The sequence below is a fragment of the Anser anser genome (genome assembly GCF_964211835.1).
Source record: "Anser anser genome assembly, chromosome: 8".
NCBI classification, from domain to species: domain Eukaryota; kingdom Metazoa; phylum Chordata; class Aves; order Anseriformes; family Anatidae; genus Anser; species Anser anser.
The window spans coordinates 8,756,914-8,776,950 of NC_139728.1; the positions used below are offsets into that span (position 1 = coordinate 8,756,914).

Genomic DNA, 20,037 nt, shown 5'->3' on the forward strand with positions numbered 1-20,037 from the left:
AGTATTCAGCAAACCTAGCACCACTGTGATTTTGCAAAACTTGAGTTTCTTAACTCTCTCTTCCTCACCAAATCTGGGGAATCCGAGCTCTTCTAGTACCTCCTCGTAAGATGTTGCTCAGTCCCCTTGGTCACGTTACCTGCGCTTCCCTGAACCTGCAACTTCACCGCGTGCTTCTACAGGTGGACACCAGAACCACACACAAATTGTAAGACAGCTAAGGCAACATCTTGTTTGGCAACAAAGCAAGAGGCCTGCTCAGGGCAATTCTTTACCAGTAATCTTCTCCTCGTTTCCTCCCTCTACCTGCAAAAATTTCAGCTAAGCCAGAGCTTCGCGTTGCCTACAGGTGCTGTCTCCTTGCTATTCAGATATGCTATCAAACAGGTGCATGGATGGAAACTGCAGCTCCATTATGCCACTGACAACTGTCAGCTCACTACCCCACAGAGAAAAAGCCTGCTCTTGCCACAGAGCAACTCTGACCTTATAGTCCCTTAAAACATTTTATAACAATCGTGAGGGATTTTAGGCTAGCTACGGAACAGGCATCTGGGTGACATCCACATCCTGTGTATTAGGTATTTTCTTTGTCTATGTCTCTCCCCCACAGAATCCAGTCTCAAAGGGAAAATACCAGAAGATGGAGAACACAAACCTTCCCAAACAGGTTGCCACATGGGCTCATCACAATCAGGGTTTCTATCAGAAACTTCTAGATTGAATGTGTCAGCAGCCCTTGAGAAACACAGCCTTCACGTCAGCTGCAAGATCCCCTCTGCCCTCCCCAGCTCTCCCAGGGTCAGCAAGGACACAGTGACCCCGGAGGCAGGAGAGGTGAACAGGAAAGGTGACAACTTCAGTTTGCAGAGGATGAAGAAGGCAGAGCTACGGGTTTTCCTTCCGGAGAGTTTTTCTCCTTCCTGTGTATGTCATAGCACAGACAAGGGGGAGCGAAATGAGACCAAACGTGCTTTACCTTGAGGACGAGAAGCTGCCTGTGACAGACGGTGAGGAAGGTGGCGTGGGGGAGGCTTCCTTCACAGCAGGAGACACAGAAGGTGGGGTAGAAGAAAGGACACTGGAGCTTGAGGGAGCTGCGTCATCAGAGTCACCTTGCAGAGAAGAAGCCACAGTTTGTCTGGGTTTGTCTTAGGGCCCAGCACACGCACGCTAGGATAACAACTCAGTCTCTTTGCCCACACACTGCACAGATCTCTGCATTGGCTTTGTTCAGGCTCGATCCAGAGATCGGCTAGCTCATCGGTTGTGACTGCCCCCATACCTACACCATGGGGCTTTCTGTACTGGGGTAAGAAGCAGAGACACTCACACTCCTCCGGGCTCCCCATTTGGCATCTTCTCACCTAGGATTTGCTCAAAGTTCCCTGCTGATGTTTGATTAGGAAAAAAAAGATTCCTGACTAACAGTGCACATAAAGGAGGAAAACCCAAGTTTACACCAATACAATGTCACTGCTCCATGTCCCCGTGTGTGAGCATGTGTAAACAAGTTTCACACTCCCACATTAAAACACCAGGGCCTACACTTGTTGTCAGACTGGCAAACCGGCTGCCTACCCTGGAGTTCCCAGTGTTGGGCACGTATTTGATGTTGAATTTATTAGGTGACTGAGCTGCCTCTCCAGTTTGGAGCAGGAACCTCACATAACCATAGCGGTGAATCCACCCCAGTGATAAGACACAACAAAAACGGGGGTTTGCTCATATCTGTGTGGAATTTCCCTGGACGAGGGAATTTCATCTGGCCTGAAGCTCCTCATACTGTACCAAGCAAAAAGGCTTCTTAGGGTGAGGACAGCCACTTGGAGTTAAATGCAACAGAACTGAGAGCTAATAAAAACAGTTTCACCTTACAAAACCTCAAGACACAAACAACAAATAAGCTCATTCAGCCCTTGAAATCAGCCTCCCACAGTCCGTATGACACAAGAAAGTGCACACAAGATGCTTGTTACCTGACGTTGCAGAGGATTGTTCCACTATTCCAACCTTCACCACCTAGAAAGGGGGGACAAAACAGCACAGCTCTATGAAACAGGGTCCCATCGACTTCAGGAGCCCTCACCTCCCAAACTAAGCCCATCCCTACAGCCCCCTTGGCTCCGTCCCTGCAGAGTAGTGTAAAAGCATTGCTAGGAAGTGGAGTCTTGTAAGGGCCAGGCAGGTCCCAGCTGTGCCCAGCCAAGCTGAACCAGCTCACAACCTTTCCCTGAATTATCCAAAAACCAGCACAGACCCCGTGGAGCTGCTACAGACTCGCACAGCTCTGACTAGCCCAAGGTCAGCCCCAAGCTGTGTCAGCTATAGGGTCTGCCCGTGACACCTGTGGGAACAGGGCAGAGAGGAGAAAGGAACGTAACTATCTCTTCAGCATCGCTGCAATGCGCCTGCTAATATTGCTTCCACCACACAAGTGCAGCCACTTCCAGGGCTCGCTGTAGCTTGGGTTTGTTAGGAAACCACAGAAGTGACAAAGCACAGTTTCTAGCCAGAGTTTTCAAATCTCCAAACAAGAGAAGAGTCCAGCAAAGAATATAAAGCTCCTTGCAAGGCCAGCGGGGCACAGACCAACTGTACATTGAGATAAACCATCACATGTATGGCTCAGAACAACCCCAATCACACCGTAAAATGGATACAAACGTGTCCTGATATGAACAACCACCAGTCAGTACAGTCAGGACAAGAATAAATGCCACACTTAGAAAACTAACAGTAACTTGTGGAACAGAGCGTGCTACAAACAAGCTCCCAAGAACACACTAGGCCTAGAGAGATAAAACAACCCGTGGAGATATAAAGCAGGGCCCTTCTGTTGGCACGATCTGCTAGGGTGCATGGGCATCATTACTCCACGCACTGCAGCAGAGAGACCCTTCTTAAGGCCCTTACACCTGTATGCAGGGCTAAGTCTGCACTATAAAAATGCTGACAAGTGGGGAAGAGCTGCAAAGTGACCTCACGTCAATAAAACTTGTTTTAGAGTGAGAAATTATGCTGCTTGGCCTATTTAGCTTGAAAACAGAAGATGGTTAAGTTCAGGAAGATCATGTCTAGAGCACACCTCCAGGGAGCAGATTACAGGACCAAAAAGGATCCAGTCATTAGAAGCAAACAAGTCTGCAGTTCTTGGAGGGGCAGGGGTGTGCTGTACACTCAGCACCAGATGCCAGAGAGCTGTCAGGTAGACTGTTAGCTCCAGGCTTTGAAAAGCCATCCCGAACCACAGCAGTACATGTGCAGTGGCTCCCCGAGTGGATGCTGGCTCGGGAAAAGGAGTTAGGGATCTTAGCAGGGGCTGCAGCTCGGTTTGGTCAGTCTCTGTTCAAAGGGGAATAAATCAGGAGTCCAGCAACCACTCATGCTGTGTGCGTTAAATGTCAAGAGGATGTTTCACAGACCGAGTAGCTGGGAACGAGAGGAGGCAGAAGAGTTAGAGGAAGAACAAGCAATACAGAAAATTGCCTACAACCACCTTGATCTGCAAGCCAGAAAGGAAATCTCTTTTGGCCTTTTCCCTCCTGCTGGCTGACTGATGATGCTCGAGTTCAGACACAAGAGGAAGACGAGGTTCAACACCTTCCCCTCCCTTCATTCAGGGAGGGGCTTGAGTCTGCTGCAGCTCCAACAAAGCCTCCACCCAGCCAACCTCCTCTCCCTTCGGGAAGGATGTGCATCCTGTTAACTCTCCTGGCAGCCTCACCACCAGCCTTTGTGCCCGGCTGGTCCCTCGCGAGGCTCTGCTCTCACCTCTTCAGAGCCCAGCTGAGCAGCACAGCGCTGCCCTGCTTGATTCCGGATCAAACTGCGTGACCCAGCTGCAGGACAGAAGTTTTTGCAGCCTAGAAACCAACAGAGTCCAAGCAGCATCAGGAGACCCAAAACCACAGATCGCTGGCTCCCTCCCCTCCTTGGCCAACAGCTCCAAGCAGGCTGCAGCTGAAGGACAGAACAGTGCTCGTGGTCAGCTTTGTACTTGGTGAGAAGCCTGTAATTGGCCTTTTAGAGTCCCTTCAGACATGTCTCATGGGGAATTACTGTGTCAGGAATATGTCAGAGGCAGGAATAAGAAGCATTTAATTTGACCCTCTCTGCCAGCCAACGTAGGAAGCCAGCCCACGTCTCCAAGGCAAAATTTTGGGAGGTTGGCAGCATTACACACACAACAGACCTGTTGACTCTTCCCCTTTCAGACAATCAAATCCAGTCTGGGTAAAGTGTTGTACTGTAAGGATAATGATTGTTCAAAGAGGAGGTGGACAAACGCTCCCATTGCACGTGGCACTGAACTAAATCGGCCCCAAAGAAAAGCTTTGCAGAGCTTAAACAGCTCCAGCAAGATGAATCCAGGAGCTTTCAAGCACTTCTGGGCTTTTCCTGTTACTGGGAAGGTGAAACGGCTGTTTCATAACAGCAGTTCTTCACCAGCAATCACAGAACACATACAATATCACAGCAAAACTCATCAGCAGGGAGCAAATCAGGAAGATGTGCCCCTGCTTTAGCCGAAGACATCTTTCCTTCAACAAACAAAGGCGTATCGTCATCACAGGAGCACCGCAGAGAGATTTGCGCTGAGATGAGACACCAGAGTGAAAGCAGGGTCAGCCTGAGTGCAAGAGTAGATAAACTCTCTAAACTCCTTGGGATCTCAGATTAGCTCTGATGCACTGACAGGGATACAAATGGAAACACACGAGGCGGCTTAACACAGAGAAGACAAAACAAGACAACCAGCATGCAAGAGAGAGAAGCTACAGGAGAGCAGCGCAAGCTGTGAAGAGGACATCCAGTAGCTGAAGAGCAGTCAGGGAATATCCTTTGGGCCACAGGTCAGTGACTTGATACCTAAAACTTAAGGAATTGAAGAGCATAATCAAATAAGGGGAGGGAATCTAGAAAAGGCAGAGTACGTTGTGCACAAACCAACAGAAGCACAAACACACCCCTGCCTAGATACTCTGCACTTGGCCACACAAGCTGGGAGCATAAAGACAGGAGGAAAACCAGGGAGCACTATCTCAATATATATTACTTATATATGTACTGTCTCTATACATATTCGCTTGTTAAAATATCTTAAATAGCTGCTGCCTCAGACAAACCTAGCAGTGGTGTATGTGACCTCCCTAGGGGGATGCACCCTTCATTTCCCAGGAGTAGATGGGATGTCAAGAGGACTGGAGGCCGTTCATGACAAGCACACAGGACTGACATCGGAACACAAATCTGGCCGAACTGATACACGGGGCAACGTTCAGCACAGTGACCCTAGGATCAGGTTTTCAGGAACACAGCCCATTCCTCTGCGCATGGCCAGCAGTGACTCCCACTAACCAGGTGCTTTGGCCTGCAGCAGAGACAGGCTGCGGGTCAGAGCACTTCAGCACCATGCTTTTTTCTCTGTAGTGAATTAACAAAGCAATAGCCAGGCTATGGTGGTTGCTTCAGTGCTGGCCTGCATGCAGCCCAGAGAGCTGCTTGGGAGGTGGAAAACACCCAGCAGATTTCTGAGGGATCCTAGAGGTTTGCTTACACGAGGCAGTTGCATCCTACCATTTACCATGCCAATGGTAACGCTGCCTCAGGACACTCCTGAGGCTCCTGCTGTGCCCCACAAACCAGGTAGTAAGTTGGTTCGAACACCTGTGGCTTGAGACAGTAACTAAGACACACTCACCCCAACAAAGGGAATGAACTTCTGTGAAGATTCTTCATCGGGGCTAAAGGCAAAGAGAAAAGAGTTGTTAATAGCTCGCCTCCACGGGCACGATACTCACTTTATACGTTGCATTCAAGCATGCAGCGGGGACGGACAGTATGCAAGCGCCAGTCCAACGTCTTCTCTCAAGGCCCCCTGCCAGCACGGGTGGGGAAGAGCACACAGCTTGCGGCACGCCTCTCAAGGGGAAGGCCCCTCAAGGGAAACATCTCCCTCGCGCTCGACAGAGAAACATGCTTTAACGGCACAGCAGTCATCGCAGACACACGGCCTCCTGCCGCGAGGAGACGGGCCTGTGCCACGACACCACGGGGAGCGGGGCGTTACTTACTAGTCCCTGCAGCGCTGCGCACACCCGGCCGTCACGCGTGCCACCTTGGGAGTCATACCTTGCACATCCCGGCATCGCTAAAGCAGTTAGCCTGCCACGGGGTTACAAGCCGTGACACGTGGTTACTGGTGCAGCACTAGCACGTACACACACACACACACACACACGGATGCACGTTCCCTGCCACCGGGAGCTTGCAGCCACCGAGACAGGCACCAGGGCATACCGGGTGGGTCGGGACACAGCTGGAGAACAGCACACGGCTAAACCAGACCAAACGGCACGCACACGTCGGCTCAGAGCCGCCTGAAGACAACGCCACGCACGTTCTGCAAGCCCCGCCTGCTCTGCTCCTGCCTGGGATTCGGAAGCCGGGGGGGTGATGACAACGGGCCAGCCACGAAGGCCACAACCAAACCTAGCAGGAGCTGGGAGAACCAACAAAGACAGGAGGGGAGGATCCGAGTGAGGAGGAAGGCAGGCACGTGGGGGCAGGACAGGGCTGCAGGAGCACACCCACATCTTCAGAAGAACCCACGTTCAGCACTGGAAGTGGCCACACGGGTAAGACACACAACGTTTCCCAGGGCCAAGCACAGGGAGCAGGTAGGAAGCAGCCAACCACGGAGCTTTCTCACGTCTCTCCTTTTGTGCACCCGTCAGAGCACCGCAACACGCAGGTCAAACTCCAGCACTGCCTTCACCCAGAGCACTGCTGTAATTCATGCTGTACAACTGTATTTCAGTAAAATGGGTATTTCTGCACCCTTTTCAGCACAGATCAGAAACGCACCAAATGCACAAAGGTTGCCAACCACCGTGCAGCTACCGGGGGCTGCACAGTTTCCTCTAGGTCCTACAGAAAAAATGGCACATAACTGCAGGAAACGTGACTCAGCCAGGGTTCCCTCATGGTCAAAAGCAGAGGTGCTTTTGCCTCCTGCCTTGCCTCCACTCTGCCCTGAGATCTGCAGCCAAGCCGGGGGCTTTGCTTCCTTTCTGCCTTCAACCCCAGGCATTGTATCTTCACTCCTTCCCCCAAAGCATAGCAAACACGGCAGAGCCCACAGCTCTGGGTTGGAAGCCAGAACAGTCACATCTTTCCAATCACAGCTGCAGGTCCCCTGGCAAACAGATCTCCTATGGACATGAGATTTCCAGCTCCTCTTCTCCAAAGGGCAAGGAGAACTGCACACAGCTGTTGGGAGAAGCACGAACAGCAGCTCAGCTTTCTTCTTTCTTCAGCTCCATGGGCTGCGAAGCAGGCAGAAGCAAGTCCTGCTGACCAAGGGAGGGAAGCACCATTGCGGCCTCGTCACCTCACAGCTGCTGGGTGGCTTTGCTCTGAGCTCTTGAAAAGCAAATCTTGCCCAATTCCAGCAGGTAACTCGTCCCTGCTCCCCTGGGAGCTCAGACTGTCACCAAAAAGAGCCAAGGGGCAGCTCTGAAATCAATATTTTGCTTCAGCCACCACCTACAGCAGCTCACAGTGATGCACAGGTTGTCCCTGAAGCAATCCGTCTGGATTTCAGCTGGGCTAGGCTAGTCCTGTCACACGTCTTCCTGGGACCTCTGATCTCACATGCATGCCTCTGAAAACACAGCTTATCGGAACAGCTGCTCTTCATGTAGGCTGAAGGACAGATGAGATGGCTGTGCTTGTTCTTCACTTTATCTTTTATGCTCTTTCCTATTTCTTATCCTTTGGGATCCCCAAACATTCATCCAGAATCCTCTCACCTTGGCCAAGGCCTTCCACCACAGCCCCTTATAATTTACAGCCAGATCCTACCCCTTGTCTGTGATTTTTCAACAGCATCATCGATACTTCATCTCTATTTCTGAGGAATAAAAAAAACAAAACAAAAACAAAAAACACAAAAAACTAGACCTGTGCAGAGAGGCTGGAAAGAAACTACTCTTACCTGGAACGGGTTTTGTCTAATTACTGTTTTTGATTGGGCAAAATCCATCCACCTGCAATCAATCCTTCAAAGGTGAACTGTCCAGAAATAGACTCACATACTCTCTCCCCACCAGAAGAAATAATTCAGATCAAACAAAAACACGCAGGCAGATTTAGATGCTTTAAGACTCTTAGAAATGACAAGCCACAGCACCAGGAGTCACCCACCTGACAAAGGGAAGGAATAATCTCTCTCACTTGTGGGACAAAGTACAAAATAAGCCACAAAGCACACAAAGGTTACAGTAAGAGAAACTGAATAATCACTTCCACCACTTACGCCAGCTATTAGCCTTTTCATAAGATTTCATTCCAATTTAAGCAACCCGGAGCAGATTCATATGCAGCCAACCACTTGTGGTTGCCTAGCAGGAGGGTCTCAGGTACTTTATTCCAAGCGAGACCTCCAGGGGAACAACAGGCAAGAAGGGACTTCACCACAGGAGGACTAGCAGCCCTCCGTGCAAGTTGAGGCCAGGCACCACCACCAACCCTCCAAGGCTTGTCTCTGGTACGAAGCATCCTTCCCACGGAGGAGCTGCTGCTCTCTGCTGGCTAACGCTGTCCCTGTCCCACCAAGTCTCCAGTGGTCACACGAAGCAAAGGGACTCCGAGTCTCCACGACACGTTGTGCGGGTCACCTCTCTGCTTCCTTGTGAAGCTCTCAGCCAGCATCCCTCCTGTTCCCACAGCAGGCTGGCCATACCCAACAGGACGTCCAGGGTATTTCTTCAGCCATGACTCCTTCCTCTTTCACACTGCTCCGCCAGGCGAGGGGCACACGTAAACGCCTGTTACGTTTCCTTTGGCTTCATGAGGTTCACACAGCAAGAAGGCAGGTGATGTGGGCACTGCTGAGCCAGAGGAGGGACCGGGTCCGTCTTCACAAGCTGCGTTCACATTCAGCAGCTGCTGCAAGGTGTGTTTTAGCAGCAGCACTCAGAGAAAGGACCTGGACTCGTTGCCCTGCAGGCAGAAACCAGCATTACCCCTGCTTCCTATTGCCCAGGAACCTGGCTCACCTTCCAAGCCACGGCATTTTCTTGTGTTTCAAGAATTGGTCTAAGTTCTCCTCACAACGTCAGGTTTTAATAAACATGTAACAAGGTAGGAACTAACCCAGCCCTCGCCCTGACAAGCGAGCAGCGCTTTCTTTTCCAACAGCCAAGCTGCTCCCAGGTTCATGCAAGGGCTATCCAGAAGCCACATGGCATGAGCCGTGCTGGACGCCGAATTACAGTGGGTGACAGCAGCCCAGGTACACAGAACTGATCAGCAATCCAGCTACGCTGGGAGCAAGCACCTTCTGACAGTGTCAGATCTCAAATACTGCTCAGCTTCATTCAAGAAAGCCGAGCAGAGAGGCATCGGCACCCCCAGTGAGAGGCACGCCTCTGGCAGCACAGCCTCAGCTCCCCAGGTGCTGCCTTGACAATTCGGTAACCACCAGCTCTCCCAGTGCTCAGGGACAAGGTCGGTCACCCAGTGCAATGCAGACAAGTCGACATGACAAGCATTTCCTTCCTGAACACCTTCCTCTCTCCCAGCCCCCTCAGTTTCAGGTAAGGCCAGCAGATGCTGCAAAAGAACAGGACAAAGCTCTCGCACCATATGCAGCCCATCACAGGCAGTACATGCGCCAACCTCTCGGCATGACAAACAGAACACGGGGATGGGAAGGACAGCAGAGGTCAGTCAGAATAGGGACAGCTAGCGATAAAGTTATGAAGCGGCTCATCACATACAGCTACGTCCTAAAGGCTGGCTAGCTGGCTTCGCTCTCCTTGGACCTTGGGCTTGTTTAACAGAGCACATGCTAGGATCCTGGGAGATTTGTCTTGCAATCAAATTAGGTAGGTAGTGCTGCTATTTCAACGTGGACCATTGCCTTGGAGAAGCCATTCCCCTCTGGCCTTGAGGGAGAAGGAGTTACAGTAACTTTGTGAACAGAGGTCTAAATAAGCAATGTCCAATAACCACATGGTTAGAAGCAGGGGGCCCCGCAGAACAAGGGGGTCTTAGGGGCAGCTGAGAGTACAACTCCCCCTGCTAGCAAACGTCCTGTCCCTCTTAGCCTCAGAGAAGTCCTATATGTCTCTGAGAGCCTGCCAATAAGAGACTAGTCCTCAACTTTTCTATTTTGGGGAGAAGATTCACCTGTCTGCACTCAGACACTGCACAGCTGAACCCCAACTGGCACAACCCCAAACCCAGGGGTCCGAGGCATGCCCTGAGCCACCGAGTGCCACCTAGAGCACTCCAGGTCCAATGGATGGGGAATGAAAAGCCTTTGCTAGTCCTAATCCTTCTGGAGCTACACTGCACCCTCTGATGGCTGTGACCAAGCAGCAAGGATTAACTAGCAAGTAGGGAAGATAAAAACCTACCTTCTCAGTGTTTTACTGCTCAAAGCTATTTCCTTAATAACCCCTTCACTCCACTCAGTGTATGCCCTGGCAACCCGTCTCTGTGACCCAAAGGCAGAGCAGTTATTTTAATGGTGCATTCTGCCAGCAAATGCCATAGTTTCAAAGCAGCGAGCAGAATTTAACCTGAAGCACAAACTGAGCATCCCAGACCTGCACGAACTGTTAAACAAGGCACAAAAGACCAGCTCATGGGTGGAAAAGAGACAGGAGATGGGAGAGGGAACCTGAAAGGAACTGATACCTTAGAGTAAAATCAAAATGAAAGCTCTTTTTCCTTTTCAGAAAGCAACCAAAGAAAAAGATAAATATGTTATTATACTTACAACAAAGTGATGAATTCATTTAGATAATGGAAACACAATTTGTGTTCTTTTTCCACAATACTGCCAATGACAGACAGCTGTATTTCCAAAGAAAGCCATGTGAAGAGAGAGCTGTCCATCCCTCCCTGGGACAGCTTGTTCCTCTAGCTCACTCTGCAGTTTACCCATGTGGTACTTAGCTAAACGTGGAAGCTGTTTCAAAGTGGCCACAGATACTAAAAGACTGTAGGCTACACCGCAAGTCTGACTCAGTCTCAGTGATCTCTTCCAAGCAACCTTCTGCAAAGTTTGAACTTGCGGCATAATCTGAACCATCTCAACAGTGTCAAACATCTCACTGCGAGGCCCAAAAGGTCTAAAATCCAAGTAGGATGAGATCAGCTTGGAAAAGAGGTCATGCACACAGCTGAGAGGGGTGTGTGTGTTGCTGAAGTAGATTTCAGGTGTTTTTTTCAACAAACTACGCCAATTGATCTTTCTAGATACTCAAAATGATTAACTGTGCATTAATGACAAAAATGAACCTGTAACTGAATGGAGAAAGCAGTGGAGATTCGTGCAGAACCCAGCAACTGAAAGGAGCAGAGAAAAATCAGCCATCAGAAGGGGTTAACACTGCACTAGGGGTGGCTGACCTTTGTATTTGTAACTGTGGTAAGTCGTCACACCAAAAAGAACAACAAAAAAAAGACTGAAGCTAAGAGCTTTGAGCTCCCTGTGGCTCTCCAAACTTCACTTTTATCAGGTTAACATTACAGAAATTCACAAACATGCAAAGAGAATGTGTTATCTTTAATGGACCAGTCAATCTAGAATATTTTCATTAGGAGAGCATAATGAATGGGCTAAACTTCACTGAATCATTTCTGCAAAGTAATGTAGAACAGACAGAGGATTGGAAAACCAATTCCAACCAGCAATAAATATTTCCAAGAAGAGGCAAAAAAGTGACTCCGTCCCCTCCTTGAATCCTTCCCAGTTCTTAAGCAAATGAGCCACCAGTGATGGCTGTTAATAGACGAGCTGTTAATAGACCAGCTGTATCTAAAAGATCAGATACAACATGGGATGGGTAATTATTAATGGTTAAAACCATCCATGCCACACAGAAAATTGCCAGTCCTGAACAGAGAAACATCACATGTGGGTGTTAATCCTGCTCTGAAAAGTTATTGGGATCTGTGTGATTTAGAGTTTCTTATTCTCCACAGTGCCTCAGAAACAATGTATCTCTCTCCCTTCAGTGTTAAATTACTCTTCTTCACAGATAATGGCTGTATGAGGCTCTACATACTTCTGAATCTTGTTTTCAGACCCCAATTCCTTCCTCTGACAGGCTGTTTATCCCTTAAGAGCAGCTGAAATAAAACCTGGTGAATGTCAGCTCTCCCAAGTAGGAGCCCTGGTAGCCTGCAACTGCCAATTAACAAGGACTTTTGTCTCCCCTGCCTGAAGGTCTGCTATTTACACTCCAAAAAGAAAGGGTTTCAGTTCTCTTGATACTAGTGCAGAAAGGCCAAATCCCATAGAAGATACTTTGGGGAGGGCATGCCACAGTCCACAAGCTTACTTCCCCAAACCTCGCAGTCCTCCAAAGAAACCACGGTGCTTAATGAACCACACTGCTGCAGATTCACTATTATCTAAGTGTAACACACTGAGGCTCCCATGGTGTTTGCAGTTTGGAGTGACTTCAAAGCTGCTGGCACACAAGACGAGAAAAGCACTTCACTTCAACATGATGGCCATTCTGGAAAAGTGAGTGTTATGTTAGTAACATACCTTTTCTGCTTGTACGTCAGCATTGCTTCAGCAATGGGCAACTGGTGCGCACAGTTTGCCCCTGCTATATACTGCGTTATTCTGGAGACGACGTCAGGTGCTTCTGGAACTGCAACAGAAGAGAGAAAAATCAACAAAGTGACTTCTGAGACCATCACCAGCACTGCCCTCCATTTGCTCAGCCAAGCAGCTGATGGTACCCAGCCAGCTTCATCGGAACTGCACCTTCCAAAGGAAGCTGACTGTAAAGGTGTCTAAGCAAAAGCAAACAACCTCCGGGAGTACAAAAGTAAAAACAACAGGAAGGCACACTAGATACACAGGCCTCTGGCACAGCACTATTTATTGAAGTATTATGGTGAAACTTGTTAAAATACTTTTATTTGAAAATGTGTACCTGCTTAGCCTTTTCTCCATCCAGACTGTATATCTGCAGAATAAAGTGCCTATTACCTCTCCCAGGACTTTGGGTAGTTACTGTGCTCACGCCAGCGTTTGCGTTACCTGATTTCCTACTGAACTCATGGCCTTGCTGAGCCCATGGGAAAGACTGAGAGGCACGCAAGGATGGAAGAGCACAAAGATCATTTGTGTAGCAGCAAGCGTGCCCAAGGTCTGTGAGAGTGCATTTGATTCCAGCTGACAGGAAGGCATTTCCTAAATGCCTTCCGTTTCCTTTTGTTTCAGGAAAAGAATCTTGACTGTGAAATCAAGGGAACGCAAGTTACCTTCACCGGGCACACTTCCATAACTTAATGAGCATTTTCACCCAGAGTTTCTTACAATTTCTTGATCAGGGAAGAGTGAAAAGCTATCATTGTTTGCCAGATTGTCTAATGTCATCACAGGGTTTCTGTGCGGTTCTATATCTATATATATATTCTATATATATATATATATTCTATATATATATCCTATATTCATCTCTATATATGAATATGGATAATCTACAAGGTCTGTGTGGCACAAAAATGATGATGCATTTTCCTCATAGCATGCAGGCAAATAAACAAGGGCTGCAGCAAACAATCGACAAAGAACAGACAAGGCTCTTGAGCTGGATCTCTACAGTTAATGAAGTATCCCTAAAAGGTAGATACAACAGTCAAATCTGTACGGACATTTGCCTCCATTTTTAAGGAATTAGAAGAAAACTGTTCTGTACATCTCTTCTTCCATGAGCTCATAATCAAGGAAAAACGTTTGGGTGGCACACGAGGAGATCTCTAGTCCAGCCCCCTGCTCCAAGTAGGGCTAACTTTACCTCCAGAACAGGCTGCCCAGGGCCTTGCCCTACATTCCCCTCTGCCGGAAAAGGCTCTGAACGATTCCTTGCAAAAGATGCTCTCTTTCCTCCTCTCACAGCTAGAGGACTTCCATGAGCAGCTGTTCCCTAAGGAGCCTCAGGCACCCTCTACAGTTCCAACAGGAGAGCCACGCTGCAACCCTTCCACCCTTGCAAGTGTTCCAAAGGCCCTGATGCATTTTCCTGTTAGTGAAATTCCCACAGGGGATAAGCCACCACGAGAGGATCACTCCTCATTCACGTGTCAACCCTTCACATAGCCCTAAATGTAGGATGAAAACCCTCCTTTCTCCTGTTTCTCTCCATTCTCAAAGGAACGGATGGAAAAACTGTAAGCATTAATGTTTTAAGCAAATCAGTACTTTAACAAACAGTAAGGCTTTATCCTGGCCTAGAACAGATTCAGATCAGAACAGGAACTTGTTGATCTGACCTAGGGCAGCTCTCACATGTTACAAACACTGGTGAAGAACAAAATTCTTTTTTAATGAGAAAGATCCTGCCAGCGGATTTTAGAAATGCCAAGGTCATTCTCCCGTGTAACTAACAGAAGTTAATCTTCCCAAAGTTTACAGTTTTCAGAATCTTTTGGGCTGGACGGTTTCTGAGGGGCCACAGAAAGCAATGTACTGAACGTGGTGGTTTGTGAGACCTCCTCACCAAAGAACAAAGCTGCGAGCTAGGTAAAAACAGAGTGACTCAGAGGCAGCTAGCGTCCTGGAGCCAACAGCTGTTTGCAAACCACCAAGCGGAGGACATACAAAGGTCAGCATCTGAAAAGGGAATGTGGTGGAGTTAGGAAAAAAGAGGAACAAAAACATTTGTCTGCTTCCTCTTATATTTACTTGACCTTTACTAAAATTACTTATTCAAGCCTTTTATCCCACACAGGCCAGACACAGACTCACGGTCTTACCAGTGGTCTGTGCTTCAAGTTTGTTGAACAGATCTCTCCAGGCTAGATCTTGGAAGAAGTTGTTGTATCTATAATCTACAGACCCCAGATACTTGGCCACTGGATGAGATCCTAAGAAAGAAAGGAAAACATGACAGTTGTTCTTCCCAGCACTGAACGCAGGTATGATTTTCTTTTGTCTGCAAGGAATTAAATTCCAAAATCAAACTATACTAGACATCCCAGAAATAAGCTTCTTCAACCATAACAACAAAATTTAGTCCAGCTTATCTCTACAAAAGCATGCAAATAGACTTCCCAGCAGAGAAATTGCTCCAGCACCACTTTCAGTGACACCTTCCCTTCTCCCCTCTCCCTCCCGCCAAATTAAACTTTAAAAAGCCAAGGAAAACAGGACTGCGAAACTGCTGAGGAAACAAATGATTTGGAAGACACGGAGGCCCCGTGGCTCTCCGTCTCGGTCACTCAGTTTTGCAAGCGGCTGGCCCCGCAGCCCTTCCTGCCCGCAGGCTGCATGTGGACACCGTGGCCATAGGAGACAGATCCTTCCCCCAGACACCATTTGCACACCATTGCTCTTTTGCAGTAGAGGAGAGGAAATCACCTGCAACCAGGGAAAACCACCCAGGGAGCCTCGTTTAATAGGAGGAGAAGCAAAATGGCCATAAATGCAATATATAAGCTGTAATTAAAGACAGAAGTCAGAGCCCAAGGATTACAAGTCCCTGGTGAATGCTGGCACATGCATCAGGTCCCTGCTTGCCCTAGCTAAGCCTCATGCTCCTTTAAGAGCACGGAAAAAGACCTAATTTCACCAAGTTTGTGTCCTGCCTCCAGCTTGCAGCCCTGGATGGAGACCTGCCTTCACACCTGCACCGAGCAGCAGAGGAAAAGCATTGAAGTGACCGCCTCTGCCCTGGGAGAGGTCAAAACATTCACCACTTTCATTTTAGGCGACGTGTCCCCAGCTCAGACAACCTGCTCTTACAACTACTTCTCCAGTCTACCAACAGAGGAGGGGAGGTATGCCAGGACTGCGCTGCCCAGCCACCACGTTTCAGTCTTTGCTCTTTCCGTGCTCAGCATGAGCCTTGTACATTCACACTTTGTACAGGCCTCAGAGCTTCTCCTCATCAGCCTATTTTTATCCTTCTTGCATGCTGAATTCTCACATCAGGCCTCACTTCCAGAGACCACAACAGCTGCGTCATCGGCTGGTAATCGCTAACCTGACGGCTCCAGCCCCAAACACCCCTAACTGCTTAAATACGCTCACCATCCACATCTAAAGCTCACTGTGGGAAAACGCACTGTTTCTCACCCTCCAAACCAGTGCTAATTTTCAGACTTCCACAACACGTTTAAGCAGAAGGTCTCTGAGTTCCCCTCAGAGTCATTACGAACCGAGGCCTAAGCTCTTCCCTGGAGCCTGCCGATAATGGCTACTTTGAGACTTGTAATTTCTTTTCCTGTGGAGTTTTTAGCAGTGCACGTGGAGCAGCTCAGCATCACACGCTGGAGAAGTGACAGCTTCCCCACATGTTGGAAAAACACATCACATATGCATGGCAGATGCAGCTGGAAACGAGTACTAAACAAAAGATATCCCAAGTTCTATCCCTGGGAGCTAAATAAAATGTTTTTAAAAAACTACGGTCAAAATAATCCCAACTTTTTTTTTTTTCCTTCTCTTACTTGCGTCTTTTCAACCGTCTCTTCACTTGTTTGGCTTTAAAGGAGTCTTTCAGCCACAGAACTGGAAGCACGAAGCAGGACTGAATCTCCCAGTACAGACATTTACAGACAAGAAGCATTTCTCAGCGTCAACAAACCACTGCAGGTTGGCTCTTCTGTCCCTGCAGCATGTAGTTGAAGGTAAAACCACCTTAGAAAAGACTCCACCACTGCTACTTTGAAGGTGCTGCTAACAGCAGAAATCTTTTCCTTTAAGACATTTATGGCATGGTCACCATCTTGTCTTTGGTGCTTTTTCAATTGTCAGGAAAGAGACGTTGCTCCTCAATCACTTTAATGAAGTGCCAGAAAGCTGGCCAGAAATAAGCACTTGGTCCAATCAGGAAATACTGCAGACTTCTATGGGAAAGGCCCTGACAGAAGAGAAGTTTCTATATTTAAAGCACATTCAAGAAACATTCACAGTTCCATTATCAATTTAAAGTGCTTTATTCTTTTTTAAATTACCGAAGTTTTAAGGTTAAAAAAATAAACACAACAAAACCCCAAAACACTAGCTAAATCTTGCGTATTACTTTCCAAAAGACGGTATTTTCAGACCATTAAAGACTGAAGGACAGAAAACTCTTTTTTGAAGGCTGAGAGACAGGCAGCACGTGAGGACCAAAATCCTCAGCCACACAGACTCTCATTCAAAGCAAACTGAAGCCTGCAGAAATCTTTCTTTCCTGTGTTTCTATCCCCTACAAGGTTCTCTCTCCTATTTCTGCCAACCGCTTTGGAAACTAAATGCCTTCCTTACAGAAGGATCCAGGGCTCCTGTCTTTTTCACTTGACTTCTGCAAATCTCACCACCAAATCAACAGCCTTATATCCACTGCTCAGGGTGCTGGGCAGCAGCTTCTGACTCCTGCAGCAAATGCCATCAGCTGGTCCCAAGCCTGGAAGACTGGAAAAATCACTTTTCAAGGTTACTGCTGCCTGTGTCACCTAAGTGCCCTGTTCACACTCACTGAAGCCAAGCCTCGGACTAGACCAACTTCTGGCATCACACACTTATGGCACCAACATTGCCCAGATGCCCCTGCCCACAAGCACCAGTGACTGCCTGGCTGCCCAGGCCTCTCTGCTCCAGCATTCCTCACATTTTTGACTGTGACAACGAGACCCCTGATGCTGTTATCAGTGCACACCACTTCCCTGGACACAAGAGATCCAAGCTGGGTTACTTCCCAGCCAGGCAGGCTTGCTGAGCTGTTGGAAGGGCAGAGATAAGATGCTGGAAAACTGAGGAAAGAAACCGAGGAGAAGAGCACGTGAAGGAAAGGTCAAAAGATACATGTAATTTGAATAATTTAAACTCTCAGCAGTTTCAGAGCCTTTTAACATTTTTCATCTCTATCCCCCTACATAATAAACATTTTCTGTGTCAGCCTCAGAAAGGCCTGAACAGTTATTGCTTTGGGAAACACAGCGCCCAATGAATTAAAGATTTCAGCCAGGGCAAGAGATTCTAGAACATTATTCTGTGCATTCACTGTACCATGATAATAAGGTATATATGAGCCTGCCCCTATGGGAGAAAGGACTCAACGCCTTACATTAGGCAAAAGGTTTACAAGCAGACTTTGACATCAAGAATAAAGATGAAATTCACTCACACAAGAGCAGTGCAAGCATTAAGCAACGCTATGCCAGCATGAGATTTGCCTCATTTAACAACCATATACCTGGCCAAAGCTTTCATGAGGGCTACTGCTAAGGGAACACATCACATTTAACCCATTCATCTTTCTATGAAGAAAAATTGTTCCTTATTTACCTAGAGGGATGATCAAAAATCTCATGTAGCCGAGCCAGTCTGGGGTTTTGTGAGACAGCTGCTCTACAAAGAGCCTCAATACAGCACTGAGGTAATTCTGGGCTCCGGCCACTGCAATTTTAATGGGGTTTGGAGGCTGAGAATTGCAGTTACAGCTAGACAGAAAAAGAGGGAACATGTTCATAATTGTGCTTCCAACCAACTATTTCAGAACAAGTCAAAAAAATGGGTTAATAACAACCAAGGCAGAAGAGAGCTCGTTCAACACACAAGGCAATATCACAATGATTATCAGCAGCTTAAAACATTGTTAATAGAATGCAACATTGTTCAGTACTTTCTTAATTGGTCTTCTTGCTTTTTTTTTTTTCACAAATTTTGATAGTTTATAAAGGGCTGTACTCAACAATCTATGTTGGGATGTACCTATTGCAACTAACAGCTGTGTCGGAACATACCTACAGCCCTCAATACATAGCTGGGAAATGCCTCAAGGAATCGAGGACCTTACCTGGGAATTAATTTAAGGGAAGAAAAAAAAAAAAGAAAAATTGTTTTAAAACCTATTATCTTCACATGTTTTACTGGTTATTAGATCTGACATAGGAGGCAGCCTCTGAAGTACAATCTCTTAAAATCAGTGCTGTCAGTGAAGAGAGACTCGTGTCCTCACACACGTGGCAGAACAGCAACAACTTTGCAGGGCTGGCAAGTACTGAAGAACCACACAACTCGGACTTCAGTCCGAGGAGGAGTCCAAACGAGGGAGAAGTATTCCCCCACTGTTGGATGGAAAACTCCCCGAGCACTGGGGCACAGGAGCTGAGAGGCTTTTAGAGCTGAGGACTGCCAGCCCTCCTTTCTGTGGGAGGCTCACCAACCGAAACAAGCAAAGCGGTCACTTACTATCGCTGTATCCTGGATACAATAGTACTGAAAGCTGCCTGAATATCAGCTGAGGAGCACGTGCAGACCACTGGCAAGGTATGCTTTTGTAAGACATCCGATAGGTACTGAGGAGAGAACAGAACACGTTAAAGTCATTTTTGCTACAGTTTGCCACATGAAAATCTCATTTCCCCCCAGCCTCCTATGTATTGTCACAGCAAAGTGTGGGCACTCTCCCCATGTCCAATGCGTAGGCAATGCAGCTGTTTCCCAGACACCTTCTCCTTGTGCGTCAGCCATAGAAAAGCTTTTCCTCTACAAAGATGGAACCACTGCTTCACAAACACGAACACTACATCCAAAACATGGCATTTCTGGCAATGACGAGACTAGACCAGCAGTTCTCATGGCCACAGGGAGCAGGGCAGCAGCAGAAGGCTGTTTGCCTAGCAGACAGCTCCGGGTAAGAGAAGATGCTCTCTACTTACCTGCCTGCAGAACTGCACATGCAGTGCTCTCTGATTTAAAAGGACTTGACAAACACAATATTCTAATATTTTGCCTACCCTCGAATACCAAAACAACAACAAAAAAATAGTGCTACCAACACACATTCCTTGTGTTGGACCTTTCCCCCTCCATGCAGCTCAAAGGGAAAAAAGTTAACATACACCTAAAGTACATATGGATAAAACGTTGACGAGTGTCCGCAGTTATCTCATGCTTTCAAATTCTGCACCGCTAATTCGCACACCCTAGCCAATGCCATCATCATCTCATCTGATGCTGTATACACTGCTGGAAGAAATCTGCACAGCTTTCTCTCCATCTCT

General features: G+C 47.7%; 1 protein-coding gene across 6 annotated transcripts in view; it reads right to left on the bottom strand.

Annotated features, from left to right (window-relative positions):
- Positions 1–20,037, bottom strand: part of PACS2 (phosphofurin acidic cluster sorting protein 2) — a 72,393-nt gene that overhangs the window by 6,174 nt on the left and 46,182 nt on the right. For all 6 annotated transcript variants that reach the window (XM_083847643.1, XM_083847642.1, XM_083847641.1 and 3 more), the window contains exons 15-21: positions 19,223–19,329; positions 18,317–18,471; positions 14,800–14,910; positions 12,578–12,686; positions 5,705–5,747; positions 1,980–2,022; positions 980–1,115 (exon numbers count right to left, since the gene is read on the bottom strand). In XM_083847643.1, the coding sequence (XP_083703769.1) occupies positions 980–1,115; positions 1,980–2,022; positions 5,705–5,747; positions 12,578–12,686; positions 14,800–14,910; positions 18,317–18,471; positions 19,223–19,329 (704 nt within the window). The remainder of the gene's footprint in view (positions 1–979; positions 1,116–1,979; positions 2,023–5,704; positions 5,748–12,577; positions 12,687–14,799; positions 14,911–18,316; positions 18,472–19,222; positions 19,330–20,037) is intronic.